General features: G+C 55.5%; 1 protein-coding gene across 1 annotated transcript; it reads right to left on the minus strand.

Moving 5' to 3' along the window:
- Positions 1 to 1,785: 1,785 nt before the first annotated feature.
- On the minus strand, positions 1,786 to 16,657 carry SLC35F6 (solute carrier family 35 member F6). The gene is made up of 6 exons (XM_049652431.1): positions 16,461 to 16,657; positions 7,894 to 7,966; positions 6,965 to 7,136; positions 6,504 to 6,716; positions 5,583 to 5,693; positions 1,786 to 4,015 (listed from the first exon to the last, which is right to left on the minus strand). Exons 1-6 carry the CDS (start codon positions 16,535 to 16,537, stop codon positions 3,546 to 3,548), a joined length of 1,116 nt encoding a protein of 371 aa, XP_049508388.1. The 5' UTR covers positions 16,538 to 16,657; the 3' UTR covers positions 1,786 to 3,545.
- Between the last annotated feature and the right edge of the window lie 1,669 nt (positions 16,658 to 18,326).

The following is an 18,326-nucleotide window of genomic DNA, read 5'->3' on the forward strand; positions in this document are numbered from 1 at the left end:
TATGTGACAGAAGATCCGAGAGCCAAGGGCTCTATAATGTGAGCTTATTCTTTGATTGGCTCTTGTATTCATCCTCTCCATCGTTTCTCTAGTTCAGACTCTAATTATAATCAAATGTTGTTTTACTTGTCTCTACCTTTAGTGATCCTTCCACACAGCAATTTGGATCATGTCACTGCCTTGCCTAAACTCCCCATGGTACTCTACTGTCTACAGATTGAGTTCTGATCCCTCAGCAAAGTCTAAAATGTGCAGCACCATCTGGGCGCCTGCCCACCTCTCTGACCTTGACTCTGGCCACTTTTAGTGTTGCGTGCTTGTTGCCAGGCATACTGGTCTCCTTACCTACGGTTCTTGAATACATCACTTGCATGTTTCTATGCTTTTTACAAGCTTCTCCTTTCTCCAGGAATACCCGCTCCCTCCAACCCCACCGGCCTGGGAGACTCCCTGCTCATTCTGTAACACCCAGCTCAAGTGGTACTGCCTCCTCTGTATCTCAAAGGCCTCTTATGCACGTCATGCTGTGCTGGAATTCTTTCCTTCCACATTCATCTCCTGTTTTCTTTCATGGGCCCACAGTCCTTGGAGCACATCAGTTCTCAACACAGTTCAGTAAATTCTGGGATAGTAATCCTTTACTAAAGACTCTTGGACAAGTGTTCCTAATGAAGAAGGGTGATTTATGAACTTTTATAGCTAGGGGAAACTCCTTGCTGACTTTTACGTGTTGAAAGGATGTAGTTAACATAAGGCCAGAAGGGTTCTGAACCAAGGCAACTATGAAACGAGGTCAATCTGTAAAGCAGGTCAGGGAGGTGTACATATTTGGCAATGCTGAGAACCTCTCCTTTTTATAGGTAGCTAAGGTCTTGAGAGGGTGTCCAAGGTCACCCAGCCAAGGTAGAGGTGGGGCTGAGACACAGCTCTCTGACTTTGGATTCTGCTTCTTTCCTCTCTATACGAGGTGGCCCTTCGCTCCACTCCTCTTCCTGTCCTCGGCAGGGGTCAGAGCTTCTGACCTCTTTGAATGCTGTTTGCTTGTTAAAGTAGCAGAGACCTTCGGACAAAGTGAAGACAAAACGGAACCACTTGGCTTGGTCCTAAATCTCTGCCTTGTGGGCAGCTTCCTGGAGGACAGGAGCCTGAGAGCTACTCCAGGTCCTGGATGGCAGTCCTGCAGGAAGCCCCTGCCCCCCCAGCTCTCCCAGGACCACCCTGCGAGGGGGATGGACTGAGCAGTCCACCACAATGCAGACGCTTAAATTAAACGTCAGTTTGAACCGATGTTTACAGAAGTCTGTTATCAGTCAGTTCTGATTTGGGGGTTCAGAACCTTCACACCAAACTTCCACCATTCGGGGCCCCCTTACTCCACTGAAAATATTCCCCACAACCCTCCAGCTTCAGTGAGAGTGGTGGTCCTTACCCTCCCACCCACCTGACCAGCAAGGCCTCGGGAACTCCCCCTCCAAAGCATCCTTGACAACAGGAGAGAGTGAACCTACTGTCACCATAAAATGTTCTTGAGGCGTCTTGTTGTCTTAAAATAGATGGAGATTTTACACTGGCCTCCATGATGGTGAATTTTAATAAAACCTTTCTTCCCCTCTGAGCAGGACCGATGCTGTGTGCTGGGCCTCTGCTGGGGCTTCCGTGCCCCTGGCGGACCACCCTGGTGGGCAGCGCAGCCTTACAGGACGCTCCACTGTGTGTTGACACTTTCAGGCACCTTCAATTTATTATCTTCTGTAATTTTCATGCTCATTCTGCAAGATGGAGGCTGGTTTTCCTATTTGGGAGATGTGAAGACCCAAGCTCCAGAGGTAAAGTGATTCACCCCGGTCAGTGGCAGGCCTGATGTTTAACCCTTGCGCTCCTTCCCTCTCATTAAAAAAAAAATAGTGAGATAAAAAAAGAGCTTACACTGCTCATTTCCCTTTTGTTTTTAAAAATAAAGCCTAAAACATTCTAAGGCCCCAGTTTTTTGGACAGGGCAGCTGGAGTCCCAGCACACTCACTCTCTGATTACACACTGGTCCCCGCAGAAGCTCGGGGGCCCCTGGGACTTGGAGCTGCTGATAGGGAGAGTCCCTCCTCACCCAAGAAACCGTAATAACCTGCTGATTCCCACACTGCCTGAAGGCTTTGCTTGTCAAATATCTCTTCCCCCAGAATCTATTTTAAGGAAGGCATTTGGTGTTTTCTTTTATGATGGAGCTGCCCAGAAAAATGGGTCTGAGGCTCCAGAAACTGCCACGGAGTGAGGAACTCAGCAATGAAGGGCTGCTCAGCTCCCCGGTCCCCAGTGCCAGTCCCCTCCCTTTGTGGTGGGGTTACAGGGAGGACAACAGCACATGAAGCTTCTAACCCAGCCATGGGAAAATTGCCCAGAGAAACCAGTATGGTGGGTGGGGCTGTAGGTTTGGAATCAGGCAAACCTAGCTTGGAAAGCTGGCTCCGTGAGGAAGTCACTTAACCCTCTCTGGGCCAGCGGTTTCCTCATCTGCATCCACCTGTCAGGCTGTTATGCAAAAGTTAAGCCTTTAACACATGCCTAGGATACCAGAGTTACTTTAAATGGTGGAGTCCCGGTAAATTCATCGCCCTGGAGGCTAATCGGTGGAGTCAGGTTGCTGGGGGTGGGGCTGAGGTCCATGTGCTCCGGATCCCAGCCTGCTGCCAGATCGGATCACGTGGCTGCACGGCTAGAGTCCACAGCCAGACAGCCCTTTGCCAAACAACTCACATCTCTGGGCCTCAGTTTTCTCATCTTTAAAAGGGAAGGTGAAGAGATCATAAAAGCTGCTATTAAGGGCTGCCTGGAACTCCCCTCATGATCTCTGCCAGGCAGGGAGGCCTTGAGCGTGTGAGCAAGGACAGCAGGACTGGCATGGGGAGGAGGCGCCATGGGCAGAGGGACAATTCCCAAGAAGGGGCGGCTATTCCTCCTTTCCCACAGAATGGGCCCAGCTGAGTCTGGAAAGCACCGAAGCCACAGCGTCTACACCCGCTGCTTTCTAGAGGAGGACGCCGAGGCCCAGAGCAACCAGGTGATGGGCTGAGGGAACTTTCGCTGAGTTTATGGGACAGCCCAGCTAAAACTTAGGTCTCCAGACAGGGTTAGGGAATACCCTACATGTTTTAGAAAATATGGTGCTTAATTCTGGTTTGAATTTGCTCACTGACCTCTCTTCTTTGGAGAACCACGTTTAGCTTATGGTTCAGGAGGAAATCTTAGGGTTGTTAGCTCCTGCAATCCCACTTCCTGATTTAGTGCTAGGGCTGCAGGCGGGGTGGTGGTGCTGGGGGGAGCCTGCCAGGGGTGGGTCACTGCACCCAGGCCTGTGGGGGATGCAGGGGGTGGTGACAGAGGAGGACCTGGGTGTCTGGTGGTCTTCTGTGGCAGCAGCTGCCCCGGGGGTCTGTGGGGAGGGCAGGGTGAGGCCTTAGGGACGGGGTGCTGGAGGCTCCCCAGCCCATGTGGCCTCAGCCGCAGGGTGGACAAGGCGCATCCAGGTAGCAGCAGAGAATCCACAAGAGGCTCAGCTGGCATCGTTGATGGGAGTCCGAGAGCCGCCGAGCAGTCTCTCGTGCTCGCCCTCCTCTGCGGGGGGCCGGCCCCTGGACAGGCGGGCCAGCAGCGGCCGGTGCAGCCCGTTGTAGAGGGCGGTGCCCAACAAGAGGATGAGGAAGCCCAGGATCTGCAGCGGGTGGAAGGCCTCCCAGCCCAGCGCCAGGCTCAGGGCCCAGATGACGATGGTGCGCAGGCTGTCCAGCACCATGCGGGTGGTGGCGCTCAGTTCTTTGGTGACGCTGATGCCCGCGAAGTTGAAGAAGGCGATGCTGCTGATGTTGCCCAGCAGCGCCAGGGCGATGAGCGGTTGTCGGCCCACCTGGCAGAAGGCGTCCAGCGTGTCCTCCAGCGTCCCTCGCGGGTTTCCGCTGAAGGAGCCGGCGGGGATGTAGTACATGGGCACCAGCAGCAGGGAGAGGATCACGAAGCCGAAGAGGCCTGTGGGAGTGGAAGAAGTATGCGGCACTCTCTGCCCACCCCGAGATCCCCAGCTTAGCCCGCCCAGCAGGGGCTCCCCTGGTGTCCCCCCCGCCACCCCTCCCAGCTCCTCCCTCACACCTGCTCCCCCCTGCAGGGCCTGGGGCTGCCTGCTCATCTGGAATTCACAGCGGCCTGCTGAGGGGGCTCTAGCTGCCCTCTTCCGCTTTAATCGTGTTTTCTGTCTGGACCCAGAGTAAGACACGCGTTATATCGTTACCAGTATATGTGTGCGCAGGCACGGATACGCTTGTATGCGCACTTTCACAAACCAACAGCCACCCTCGCAATGTTCTCTGGCTCTTTCAAATTCTATGGTATTCATTTAAAAAAGAATGGCCGCTGCCGCAGCTGCACTGCTCTCCCAAGTGTGGAAAAACACCGTTCTCTAATTCAGTGCCATTGGTCTGTGACCAGGAGCTGGATCTGAATGTAAATCAATGCGCTGCTCCATTCAGAAAGTCTTGCAAGGGAGAAAAAAAATGAGTGGATCCAAACAAACTGCTTGATGATGTGGTTGACTAACTAGTCGATGATCCAGCTGATTAACACTGTGCCAGAAGCCCTCGGCGCCCTGTGGGCCAGGCGCACACAGCTCCCTGACTGGCCCGCAGGCCACACTTGGCTAGGACTGCTCTATTCTGCCCTGCTGGTTTCGTACCTTTAAAGCTTATCTGCTTTGGGAGTTACTTTCCTGCTCAAACACCCTTCATGCTTCTAGGCGGCCTAGATGGCTCAGTCAGTGAAGCGTCCGACTCTTGATCTCGGCTCAGAACATCTCATGGTTCGTGAGATGGAGCCCCGCATCGGGCTCTGTGCTGGAAGCGCAGAGCCTCCTTGGGATTCTCTCTCTCCCTCTCTGTCTGCCCCTCTCCCACTGGCATGTGCACATGCACACTATGTCTAATAAATAAATAAAACATGAAAAAATAAAAACCTTTGGCGGTTCCTCCCTGCCCATCACGGAAAGTCTAATCAACTTCCCGGATGTTCAAGGTTCTCCGGGATAAGACCCTGACCCATTCACTTCCTGATCACTGTCCCAACATCAAACCCATATCTCACCCAACTACTCCTCACTGGTTTCCACATTCACGGCCAGCTCCCCGCGTCTTCACTTTGTCTGGAGTTCCCTCCTTCCCACTCCTGTTGCAGCTCAAGTGCCACCTTCCCTGTCCTAAAGACACTCAGATGTGCTTGGCAAGTGACACATCATTTGAGCACAAGTGGCCTGAGCCCAAATGCACTGTCTGGTCCTTTCTTGCTGGCCAACTCCTCTACAGTGGGGCATGTATCCCCTTCATCCTCCACCTCGGCCCCCCTAGCTCCTGGCTCTGTGCATGGCAGGCGTCAGAGTATCTGTCAACACACACGTGGTGAAGGGAGGGAGGAATGGGGGGGGGGGTCACCGCCTCCCTGTGGACCCTGGCACCTTGCCCCGTGCTCCTGCTTGTGTGTCCCCTCCATGTGCTGCCCTCCGGGGTGTCCCGGCAGCAGCGCCCTGCTCCCAGCCCCCGTGCTCACATACCCTCAGTGCCAACTGCCCGCAGTGGGTGCACATTGTGCCTGTAGACGAACTTCTCCTCTAGCACCATCTGGATGGAGACGATGATCTGGGCCATGATGATCAACAGGTCCCCTGTGGGGGAAGTGAGCCAGGGTGAGACTGGGCTGCATGGGGCCGGGGGGCAGGGATGGAGGATGGCTGTGGAGCCAGAGGCAGGGTGGCAGGCCCAGTGCAGGGTTAGACGGCTCCCACAGGGACACAACCACCCCCACAGCCCCTGCCTTTTGCAGGACACCATATAGTTTATGACGCAATCATGACAGTCCTATGCCTGGTTTCCTAGTCCCTGAGGGGTGGAGTAGCCCCGCAGGGCAGGCACTGTCACCACTCTGGGCCGAGGCTCCAGAAGGCCCAGAGGCCTGCCTGGGACTGCGAGTGGCACAACAGGGTGATAAGCAGGTCTTTTGAGAAGCACAAGCCTTTGTGATAGACATTTCTGGTTTAGTCCGTCCTCGGAGGACCAGAGGGGTCCCAACATCATAGAAGAGGCTGCAAGGCCTCCTTTCCAGGACGTGGGGATTACTATGATGATGACCTTCAGCACTCACGCCGGGCTGGGTACTTAGTAAATGCTCAAGAGACATCCGTTCCCTTCCTCTCGCAGACCCAGTAGTTTGTGTGTTTATCATGGCACAGACCCTCTCCCTCCTGACCTCCCCTCCTTAGCCACCCCTCTCTCATGCTGCTTGTGCCTCTGTGCACTCTATCCACCACCTCGAGAGCAGGTGCGTGCCCAAGTCGGCCCGTAGGTCCCCCATGTGCCCTCACCAAGGGCCTGGCATACAGAAGAGCTTGCAAAAGTCTGTTGACGGACTCTGTACTTGGCTCCCAGGGAGGACAGGACAGGATGGGCAGCCCCTGGGTCCCTGGCCCTTGTCGTACCTGTGATCACTTCGCTGAGCTTGTGCTGATCATCATGCTTGCTCAGAAGGTCAGCCAGGCCGACGACCACCAGCCCCGCGATGGTGGCAAGGATGCCCAGCCACTGGCTCAGCGCCAGCCTCCGCCCCAGGAAGGCCACCGAGAACAGGCCTGTGAATATAATCACTGCTCCCCGCAGCATCTGGAAGCTGGACGCACTGGTCATGTTCAAGGCTAGAAGAGGAGAGACACACAATGTTAGCTCCCAAGGGCCGAGGCTATCTTTTCACTGAGGTGTCCTCAGGGCTGAAGACACACCTTGCACATAGTATGTACTCAGTAAATCTTGTGTGTGTGTGCGTGTGTGTGTGTGTGTGTGTGTGTAAGTCTGGGAGTGGGGCAGGAGTGAGATGAACTGGGGTGGGGGTGGCTGTTTCACCAGTGGCCCCTCGGGCTCATCTCAGCCTGGCCCAGCTACTCACCCACATACATGATGCTGGTACCCGTCATGTCGCAGAGGGCTGGGGGCAGGAAAAGAAGGGGATTGAAGGGCTGCTGGGGATCCATGCTGCCCTCTGGGTGCCTCGCAGCTCTGCACCGGAGCAAGTAGAAGGCAGCCAGGCAGGAGAACTCTCCCAGGAACATGCCCACTGCCTGCAGGCGACAGAACCCTAGAAGTTTAGAGCTGGAAGGAGAATCACCTTTGACAAAATTTTAACACAGCCTTTCTTCAAACAAAAGCTTATCTATAACTTGATGCGTCCAACAGACAAAAGCAGAGCTACTGTGTGTGAAAGGCCAGACACTACCTCCTAGGTCTAAGCCCTCAGCTCTAGAAACATCCAGATGGGAACCTTAAGGCTGTGTACAGCTGGTCTGAAAACCATCAGGGTAGGCCAACCTCTGGTCAAGCTCCAGACTGAGAAACAGAGGCTCAGAGAGGGTTAAGAACTTACTTAAGGTCACAGAGCAAGTCTGCTGGCAGAGCTGGGGCTGAAATACTAGCCTCCCGCTTCCCAGCCTAGCGATAAGGTGCTTTCCATTTATGGTGTCTGCTCTATCCCAGAGGAGTCCGGGCTGCCCATGGGTGCAGAGCGGGCTTTGCTCCTGGGGTTGATGTTTTCCAAATGTGTCCTGACTTGGACGTGGGAGGGCTGGCCTTACAGCATCCGGGGCAGGACTGCTCAACAGGACTTATGCAGGCCTTCCAGAGAGGGCTGTGCCCTCTGCCTTCTTCCGCGGGCACTCACACCCTGGCGTCTGTTCTGGGGAAGGAGGGAGGGAAGGAGATGGTTCTCCCGGGAGCAGGGGAAGGCGCCACCCTGGGTCAGGAAGCAGCAGGGCCTGGTGGGCACATGTGACCTGAGGCCTGGGTGGTCAGAGGTGGGGAGGCAGGGACGGGGCTAGATACCTGAAGGAAGGGATGCTGGAAGCTGTGTTCCTTGCTTCCTCCGCAGCCCGGGGCCACGAAGTTGTCTGCCCACCTGCAGCGGAGAGAGAGAGAATGTCAAATCCTTGGGCGCGTGCGGGCTCTGCAAGCCTGGCTCTGGGGCCTGCGGACAAGCTGGCTCCTCTCAGAGCCAAGAGGCCAGACTTAGGGGACTTGGCCCAGCGTGAGACTCCTGCTCGAAGGAGCCGGATTCCACAGCACGAAGTCTTCATCTGGGACCGTGGACAGGAAGCGGGGGCCTAGAAACTTTTAGCCAAAATACAGCATTTCCTCAAACTGGGAACGTAGCCCCGCAGTACCTGTGACTTTGTCACATGCACAAGTCACAGTTACTCTCATCAGTCCATCGGAGTCTTTGCGGATACTGTGAAGCGCCAATTACATCCATCGCTACTACAAAATTACAGCAATTAGACCTACTGCTTATAATCTTGTGTTAAGAAGCATATACACACATATTACTCTATCACAAATAGGATTTTTCAATGTTCTGATAACTTTATTTCAACATAAGTGGCTTTTTCTGTAATCCTATCCTTTATCTGCATATCTTAAAACAACATTCCAGGCTTTACCAGACTGTCAAAGGGGCCCATGGCACGAAAAATACCAGGCGCCTGTGGTCTACGAGGGCATCTGGGCCCTGGGAAATGACTGTCTGGCAGAGAGCAGCCGGTCACCTTCATATCACCTGAAGGGTCTGGAGGGTCTTTCTAGCACTGACTGTAAAGCAGGTGGCAAGTGCGTGGCTCTAGCAGAGGGGACGCCCAGCCAGCACCCTGGCAGATGGCATAACCGAGTGTGGCGTGCTTCCCCAGCAACCCCAGGACCCCTCACGGCCCTGTGCCCTGGCAGCTACCGCCAATCATTCTGCACCGTCTGCCGTCCGTGCACTACAGCTCCCGCCCCTGAACTTCGTTTTTGCTGGGCTTTGTCGTGTCCCTGAGGTCTAGTCTAACCTCTTCCATTTGAAAGTCCTTTAGATTTTTGGAGACTTTTCCACCTTCTTTTGAATCTTCTCATCTCCTGCCTAAAGAGCCACAGCTCCTCCTAACCTTTTAGTCCCCTGGCTGCTGACTTCTGGAAGCGTGCAGGTGGGCCCGGGCCCAGAGCTGGGTGATCTGGCTTGGACTGAGCCTGGCAGGAGGGCACACCCACCCCCCTCATGTTGCATATCCTGCCGTTCGTCGACATGGCTTCAACTGCGTCTGTCATATCACAAGCCGACTCAAGCCAATGCAGACCCAGGGCAATGTCCTGCGGGCCGTGGACCTGCTCCTTGTGTAGCACCCCACGCATAGGTGGCGGCTGTCTGTAAACCGCAAGACCCAGGACTTTATTTTTCTTAAATGTCCTTCCTTGCAATGTCTGTCAAGAACAACCACACGGTTAGTACCTAGCCCTACTCTGCTGGCTCATTTCTGCAACAAGGCCAAGGTCCCAAAAGGTAAGGGGAGGCTTTTGTTTCCTGTGCCCTCCACAGTGCTACAAGTATGGGCCACTGGTTAGGGCCTGGGTTTGACAAAGATCCTGGCCAGCCCTGGCTTCTCTCTGAGTTTGAGGAGGGGACCAGGGAGCTCTTTCCCACAGCCCGGGGCAAGGGCATAAGGCCCGGATGCTGGCAGCATGAAGGGCAGGTAGAGCTCCTGGGCAGCCATGAGGGCGAGACCACATCCATTCACTGATCTGACCACATCCCAGGGCCAGTGAACAAAACAGGGCCTGGCAAACTTATCTCACAGTGAATGAGCGGGAGACCCCAGCACTCCAGAGATGCCAACAGGGGCAGGTAGGAGGGCCTGTGGTTCTTGGGAATGGTGAGGGTCAGAGGAGAGCTGAAGGGTGGGAGTTCTGACAGGACTGGTTGGAAATGTAGGGAGAAATCTGGGTCAGGGGACCAGGCTGTGAGCAGTCCCAGTACCAATGTGGCAAAGAAAGCCCCCACTACAGAAACCACCGGCTCTCTGAGGTCTCACTTCTGTCCGATTCGCGGCAAGTTCGGGCTCTTGGATCCCCGGGCAGGAAGGACTACTCTCACTCTGGGAGGACCTGGGGGTGAGGCACCCAAGTGTAACAGAGGAGATGCGAGGAGTAAAGAGGTTAGGCTTTACCAAGGTGTATAGCCAACTGCCCCAGGTCAAGTCAGAGATGGAAATTCCTGGAGCTGGAGCCAGGGCTCTGCCAGGAGGAATGAGGGAGGTCCTGCCAAGTCCGTGAAGGTCAGCCAGAAGCTCAGGGCGAGGGCATGCGTGCAAGCCCCTTCCTCATCATGGTACTACACCCAGCATACATGGTAGGCTCACAAAGTGCCCCTCCCCCTGCCCCACCTCGATCTAGGGGTAGAGCCATCTCCCGGGACTCCCCCTGGGTGACTGCCTATGCAGCTTATAGCAACGACAACTCACATGTCTCACTGTGTGTTCCAGAGTCACTATCACTTAAGAGAGTGGAAGCTCGGCATACTTCTCTATCTCTGGACCCCCAGCTCCTGGCACATTACTATACGGAAGCTCCAACATTTTGTGGTCGGATAAATGGGACTGCCAGACTCCACCTAGCAAATAGGCAGGTACTACAGTCCAGAGGCAACGTCCTCTGGGTCCTAATTGCCCACTTGGGTGAGGTGCCACCTGCTGGTGGGGCCGGCCGGGCTTGTCCCCAGGGGTGGGCAGCGAGTGCAGAGCCGGCTGTAAGGCAGATGCTGAGCTCCCCCTCCTGCCCCAAAGGCCTTCTTTGCTTTCCCCAAGGGGTGGGTCTGCCTCAACAAGTTGGGGCTGGCAGTGTTCCCAGCTTGGGAAATGGAGTCCTCTTGTATCTGAAGGCTCAGAGCAGGCTTGCAGCCCAAGGGATTGGGTGTCAGGACCGGCTGCCCTGCCCAGCCTCTCTGCAGGCAGGGAAGAGTTCGGACCTGCAGGCACTTAGGGCTGGAGTCAGGCTTCTCGTCCTGGTCCTGAGACAGGCTTCAGCTCACTGTGTCGGCACAGGTGGACCCCAGACAGCACAGAACAAGAGACCAAAACCAGCTCCAGTTCGTGGGGGGATGACAGCAATGGCCCCTAGGGTGGGGTTGTTGTTTGCAAAACGCTTCACTACGTGTTTTTAGGAAGGTACAAGTCACTGAGCACCGACTTCGTGCCAGGCCTGTGCTGAGCACTTCACGTACTTCATTTTCCAGGCGGGGACTTGCGGGCTTGGGGTGGAGGGGTGGAGGGAGCCGGGCTCAGACTCACACAGTTAACAAAGGGCCGGGTCTAGCGCCAAACCCAACTGCTCACATGCTTTCCGAAGAGGCGGCAGGATATGTGGAAAGCTCACGACTTTTGAGCCTCATAGGTAGGACAAGTGAATAGGTTTCTCATTTATAAAATAGGGATGATGATGCCAATACTGATGAACTGTCAAAAGCAATAAATAATAGGAGATATGTAAGAGGTGGCCCATGGCGGGTAGTCAATGAAAGTCCTTTTCTGCCCCTTCTCCCTCTTTCCCCTCTACTGAGCAGGAGTCTCACCCCTCGTGTTGGGTCAACATTGCCTGCTCTGCTCCAGCCCTAAAGCTTCTGGGAGAGCACCCATTCTCTGGGACCCACCCTGCTGGCTGAAGCAGGGGCGGCTGGAGGGGCCACAGGGCCAACAAGTGCCGATACAGGAGAAAAAACGCAACCATCATCTCAGGAAGCACCTTATTTGACAAAGAACCCGGGGACCAGAGAGGGCTGGCTTGAGGGACATGGGGCTCCTCGGGTGCAGAGGAAAGGCCAGCACCCAGGGGCCTCCTCCTCCAGTTCTGTGCTCCTTCCTCAGCACCTGAATTTCTCCCATCACCTTCTTATTCCAGATTCTTCCCACTCCCCTTGTTGAAGTGGAGAGAGGTCAGCTCTGCAGATGGGCCCTCTCTTCTCTCTAGATACTGTACCCTAAGGGAAAGCCACGGTCTCATGGGCAGGAGGCCTGTGGGATCCCGCAAGGGGCTGGCTCACGCTACATGAGTAGATGCCTTCTGTTGGCAGAGACTGGCTTCTTTTAGATGGGGTCTCGGCAGGCCGGTGGAGGGGGCGGTGTGGGCTCCCCGTGCTGGGGGTGAATCACTCTGGCATGGCCAAACTCAAAGCTCAGCATTCTGAGAAGCGTGCACAACCACGTGAGGGCAGGGGTGCGGACAGACTGAGGATGTGGCTGATGGAGCTCCCTCGGACTGACCGGTTGTGCGTCCCATCCCCCTCACAATCTCTGCCACTTCCTCTGGCGCCCCCGGCTTGTCAAGCCTGGTGAGTCAGCTTCTTTCTCCTGCCTGGGATCTTTGGAAGGGCCACAGAGCTTCTCCACTCTCTGGGTGTCACAGCGGTTGGTAATAAACAGTCACGAGCCCTCTCGTCTAAGAATTGCAAAATCTTCCTCAGTGGATCCCTTGTTTCTGGGTGGAAGGTGGGGAAATGACGCCCATTTTACAGATGAACCTGAGGCTTGGGGAGGCCCCATGACTCACCTAATCCCATAGCTTCCAAGCCTTGCAACTCTTTCCACTCTACATACGGCCCTCCTGAGGCTGGCAAAGGAACCCTCTGAAGCAATTATCCAATGCCAGCTCGTGGGATTTAAGGGTAGGGACAGCCACCAAGGCAAAAGTTAGAGCTGGCACAGAAAGGCCATATACAAGTCCTTCCCTAATAGAGGCCCGGTGGTTCCAGGCCTCCTGCCACCTTCCTGGCAGGGTTCCTGCACCAGGGGCCTGACTTTGGAGAGGAAGTCACCCCCCCCCCCCCCCCCCCGGCCCCTCCCGGGTGGGGTGAGCTTCCCAGTCTGCGGCGGTTTAGGTGGCGATCTGAGCCTTACTCAGTGAGTGTCTACTTGACACTGGCTCTTTCCATGCAGCCCCCCAGCGGGATTCAGGAAAAGGGGGCTCTGAAAGGGACAGGACCCCACAGGCAGGCTCTGGTTCAGACAGACAGCCCTAAGCAGTGCTGAGCGGGGGAAACGTTTGGTCTGCAGGAGACACATCAGCAGAAGGTCACGGTGAGGGGGGGGCGAGGGCAGCCAAGAAAGGAGAAGCAGCTACTTCACCGGGAGGGGCCCTCTGCCAAGGCCCGGGGACAGGGCCACGGGGCCAACCTGATGGGCGGCTTTCCCTCCTGTGGGTATGTGCCCCCTGCCCCGGCCCCAGCCAGGGCAGGCCTGTCTCCTGCATCCTCCCCAAACCTGCCGAGCGGGCAGTGGCCCCCTCCAGGGGAGAGCTGCCCTGTGGTCCCAGGACAGCAGGTGGCATGTGCTCAGCCACTTCCGTCTCTACTATGTTTAGTCTCCCCTGGACCCTGGGGACAGAAACGTGCTCCTTTTAACAGGCCAAGGAACCGAAAGAGGCTACTGGAGACGCAACATGGGAACCGAGAGCAGCCCCTGGCTCCAGGGGGGAAATAAGCAGGGTAACAGCAGGATCCCCTGGGCTGGGACGCAGGCCTGCTGCCCAGTCCCAGAGGTCGAGCACTCTGGTGGCAGGGAGGGGAGCTGCCACTTGCGGGATCACAACTCCCAAGGGTCACGCTTGGCTGCTCTTGCCTTCGGAGATTCGAGAGGAGATTCCCAAGGAAGAGCGGCTTTGGGTTCTGCAGCTGTGGAAGGACTGGGCTAAAATGCGGAGACCCAGGATGGGGCGCCTGGGTGGCTCAGTCGGTTAAGCAGCCGACTTCGGCTCAGGTCATGATCTCGCGGTCTGTGGGTTCAAGCCCCGCGTCGGGCTCTGTGCTGACAGCTCAAAGCCTTAAGCCTGTTTCAGATTCTGTGTCTCCCTCTTTCTCTGACCCTCCCCTGTTCATGCTCTCTCTCTGTCTCAAAAATAACTTTAAAAAAATGTTAAAAAAAAAAATGCGGAGACCCAGGCTCCCACTCTGACACCAGTCAGCTGGGCCACAAAAAGAAACTTCTCATGGGACCCCGACCACAGATCGTGGGAATGAGAATGGGTGATTTCTACGTTTCTAACAACTTGAAATGCCCTGAAAAATGAATAGAGAAGTCTCTAGCCTCATCCCATATTGATGGTGAAGAGCCCGGATTCTTGAGCCAGATCGCTTTGGTTCAATTATCAACTCTGCCATTTGACAGCTGACTTGAACTTGGGCAAGCAATTCCACCTTTCCATACCTCAGGCTCCTCATCCGGGGACAACGAGCATATCTCCTTCACAGGCTGGTTACAAGAATTTATTAAACTAACACGTGAAAGGTGGCCGCAGGAGGACCGGGCACGGGATGCTCTCTGGATAGCAGTTGCTTAGTTAGCACTGGCTGTGGTCACATTCTAGCCAGTCTGTCCCTGTCAGAAACTGCAGGTCAGAGTGTGAGTTCAAATTGCTAATTCCCATCAGGATGTACATAGTTGCTCTCTCACATTTTCTCTCTGAGGGTGTCCTTCTCACAGTCTGGCCTTAGAACAATGTTTGGGGCCCAATTCTGGTGGTCCATCTGGGGTAGGGAGGCTCCTGAGAGGCCCCACATCAGGTGACAGGATCAAAGGCTGGGTCCTCACATGGGAGTCTCTTTCCTGTCTCTGAGGCAGCCTCCAAGGGCAAGGCCTCCTGGGGCCAAGGATGCCCCTGGCCTCCTACCTGACCAGGAAGGAGCTGAGTTAGCACAGTTTACCCCAGTAGTAACTGGCAGTCTCAACTGTCCTTGGGGACAGAGGCCCTGGCAGACCCACGGCCACTCTGGAAGCACTTGGCTAAGGCCTTAGCTAGTACGACAGATGGGCAGACAGACAACTTGGCCGCTGTGTTCAGATCCTGAGAATGGGAGCTCTCATGTTGAGTCACCTTTACAGTTAAGGGCTCAGCAAAAGCAGTGACCTTCAGGAGGCCACAGGGCCCGGGAGACCAGCTCAAGGCACAGACACAGCCGGCCATAACCCAACCAGAGACAGTGGGGTTCACCCAGAGCTTTACTTCCTTTGGAGAAGGGAGGACACCGTGGTTGCCAGGCTGTATATTCTAACCCCTTCACCTCTGATTCTAACCATCTCAAGCTTTCTTTTGGTTGCTTCAGCCTCCTTCCCTGAGTCCAGACAGTGCCTTACACCCTGTAGGCACCTTATACATGTCTGATCAACTGAACGGGATGCCTCTCTTCCAAACTCTCCTCTGGAACATGTCTCATATCACTGATGGAGTGTGCTAGGAACAAACACCTCAAAAATGAATAGGAGATGACTGCCCCCCTCCCCCAGCCCTCAGGGGGCCTGGAACACAGCCCAGAGGGTGACTGGCATGCCTCCCCCTTGCTGTGGAGGCTGGCAGGGCCAGCTGGAAGTGAGGTCTGGCTGGGAGAGGGCCACTGTCCACTGTTCTCCACGTGCACCTTGGAATCGGTTCAGAGAGAGGCCAGGATCTGGGTACTGGGGGCTCTGAGATGGTAAACAGAGGGGGCAGGAGAGCCCTGTCTTGAGGCGGGGGCAGAGCAAGAGACAAAGCACTGCCCAGACAAGGGGCTGCCTCCAGGGTCTCCTGTGCACTACAGAGAGGAGGCCGTGCTCAACCCCTCAGTCTCATGACAGCCCTGGGTCCTCAAGCCCTAACCTCCTCGGGACTATTACCTCTGTCGCACAAGCACCTCACCCTCATGCATCAGGGCTGAACCGCCCACCTGCCTTCCCTGTCTGGGTTAATGACACTTGTATTCTCGCAGGCAGAAACCCTGGACTGGTCATTGTCTCTCCATCCCGTGGGTCAGGGTTTATGGCTTCCTTCTGTACCTGGTCTCTCCCACCTGTCCCTTCCTTTCCTACCTCCCTCATCTGCTATGCAGCAGGCTTGGAGTGGTATTCCCTGCACCACACTACTCTTCATCTTGACCATCAGGTTCATCATACCATTTGTAACCTGTCACTTTCTGCTCAAAAGCCCTTCTTTGACTGTGGGATTAAGATGCGGCCTGGGCATTTGGGGCTGGTTACAATACTCTTCGATGTGACCTTGCTCTTGCCTGCCTCGACGTCCAGCCACATGTAGATATCCCACCGAAATTTCAAGGCCCAGCTGTAACCTCTCCTCCGTGAGAAGCCCACGGGGCACCCCTTCTCTGTCGCCTCCACGGTCACGGATTACTCGGCCTGCATGTGTTCTACCGCAGCCCGTGTGAACAAGTGTGGGAGTGCCCCTTCACCCCACCTCTGCCTACAGCTCTTGGAGAGCCTGCCTCCGAACCGAGCGTTGGGCTCCAACCCTCCCGTTTAAAGACGAGGAAACTGAGGCACGGAGACGGAAGGTGACTCGCCGGGATCAAACACTCAGCGATCAAATGAGCCGGGGCTTGGGTCCTCCAGCTGGCGACCCGGCCTCTGTCCATATTTCCCCGGGCCTCGCGCCCCTTAGGGGCCCCCAAATCGCTTGAACCGACCGGAGAAACTAGGCGAGCCGGTGAAGCCGGGAAAGGAGAGCCGAGGAAGGGGAGGGCGAGGAAGGTGCGCGGGGTCGCTGGCGCCCTCGCGGGCCGCGGCAGGTCCGGCTGAGCCCCCTCCCCTTCCAGCCAGGCCCGGACTCACTTGGCCGAGAGCGTGTTGATGGAGCCGGTGACGAGCATGAGCCCGGCCAGGAACAGCTGGTATTTGGTCCAGGCCATGGCGGCGAATGCAGGGAGCGAGAAACTGCAGGGACCCCCGGGACCTCCGCGCTCGCTCCAGGTAGCAGCTCCCGACCCCGTCACCGGGGGGTCTCGGGAGCGAGCGCTTCCGGGCCGGGCGTCACGTGACCAGTCCAGGTCCCGCCCCGCGCCGTGGCCCCGCCCCGCCAAGGAGGGCGCCGGGCGGCGCCGTGCGGAGGCGGTGCGGAGCCGCCCGGGGAGCGCCGGTCTCCACAGAGTGACGGTGGCAAGTTATGGACCCAGGTCTCCCCATTTGTAAAAGCGGTGAGAATGCATTGTTGATGTCGGAGCGTTTTGTAAACGGTTTAAAGAGATTGAGCTGAACGATGTCGGAGACGAACCACAAAGTGGAAACGGCCTTTTGGGAGTCTCGTCTGAACAGGGAAGCGCCCGGGAGGCCTGGAACGTGTCCCTAAGATGTGTTGTTCACATCTGCCAGAAAAGTGGCGTAGTCCACTTTTGGTCCCCGGGAGACCATGTTATAGCTGAGGAAACCAAATCAAAGCAAGTCAAGTGATTTGCGTCATTACGATCATGCTAGTGAGTGATGGAGTGGGGAGTTTGCACGGGGGTTCTTCAGTCTCCTTCAGATCCCTACCTCTGACACAGCCCCTCCACCAGGGCTGCCAACGTGCATTCCCAGGATGCTTCTCTGACGCATCCGCGGCAGAAAGACCTAGGTTTGGTTGCTGAGGATTTCCGGCTTTTAAGATCCTAGTCCTAGTTCTCAGCGCCCCCCACCTCCCATGTCCTCTGTTCTCTTCTCCAGGCCTCTAGTCTGCACCTCATGCCTGTCACATCACATGCTGGAGTGCAAAGCCTTGGGGAAACTGCTTAAGACCCAGGGGACACATTTTGCCCATTACTGCAGATCTTGTTACTTGAGGTGCCACAGGACCTGTTTGCCAGCTCCTCCTTCTTGCCCTAACACTGCACTGAACTTGTGAAAATGGCCAGGGTTGAATCAGAAAAACTCTGAAGGGACTGCACCAGACCTCTTTATTGCAGGAAGACCTGAAAGAGAAGGTGCACGAGTGGGGTCCTGGACAAAATGTAGGAGGTTACTAGGGGAAGGGCTTTCCTGGAGGAGGGAATGCCAGTGGGATGGCACGGAGGCACGAGTGGACATGGAGTGTGTTTGGGTCCCACAGACCTGCCAGGAACTTTTCTGCTTCCTTCACTGGAGCCTGCTCTCTTCTGTCAGCGGGAGACGTGCAGATACAGAGGAGGGTTCTTCCCAGCTTCTTGTCCTCAGTAATGCAACTAGTTTCATGTGACTTATATATTTTATTTATTTGTTTGCATGATTATTTTCGTTTTTTTAAAAATGTTTATTAATTTTTGAGTGAGAGAGCACAAGCAGGGGAGGGACAGAGAGAGAGGCGGGGACAGAAGATCCAAAGCGAGCTCTGGGCTAACAGTAGTGAGCCCGATGTGGGGCTTGAACTCATGAACCGTGAATTCATGGAGATGATGACCGGAGCTGGAGTCAGGCGCTCAACTGACTGAGCCACCCAGGCACCCCCATTTTACTTTATTTTGCAAGTTTATTTATGTAAGTAATCTCTACACCCAACGTGGGTTTTGAACTCACGACCCCAAGTCAAGAGTCGCATGTTCTTCTGACTGAGCCAGCCAGGTGCCCCATCATGTGACATTAAAAGGAATCCATGCAGTTATCAAAATATATTCACCGAGACGCTGAGGCCTGTAGAGGTGCATGAAGGCAGACAGGCAGACCACACCAGCTGGATCGCCCCATCCCTAT

Source organism: Panthera uncia, assembly GCF_023721935.1.
Source record: "Panthera uncia isolate 11264 chromosome A3 unlocalized genomic scaffold, Puncia_PCG_1.0 HiC_scaffold_12, whole genome shotgun sequence".
Lineage (NCBI taxonomy): Eukaryota > Metazoa > Chordata > Mammalia > Carnivora > Felidae > Panthera > Panthera uncia.

Excerpts from the sequence above, each read along its gene's own strand:
- SLC35F6 (XM_049652431.1), bottom strand. The coding sequence starts at position 16,537 with ATGGCCTGGACCAAATACCAGCTGTTCCTGGCCGGGCTCATGCTCGTC. Across the intron at positions 7,967-16,460 it reads ATCAACACGCTCTCGGCCAA|GTGGGCAGACAACTTCGTGG; the intron begins GTGAGTCCGGGC and ends TCTCCGCTGCAG. Across the intron at positions 7,137-7,893 it reads TCCAGCATCCCTTCCTTCAG|GCAGTGGGCATGTTCCTGGG; the intron begins GTATCTAGCCCC and ends TGTCGCCTGCAG.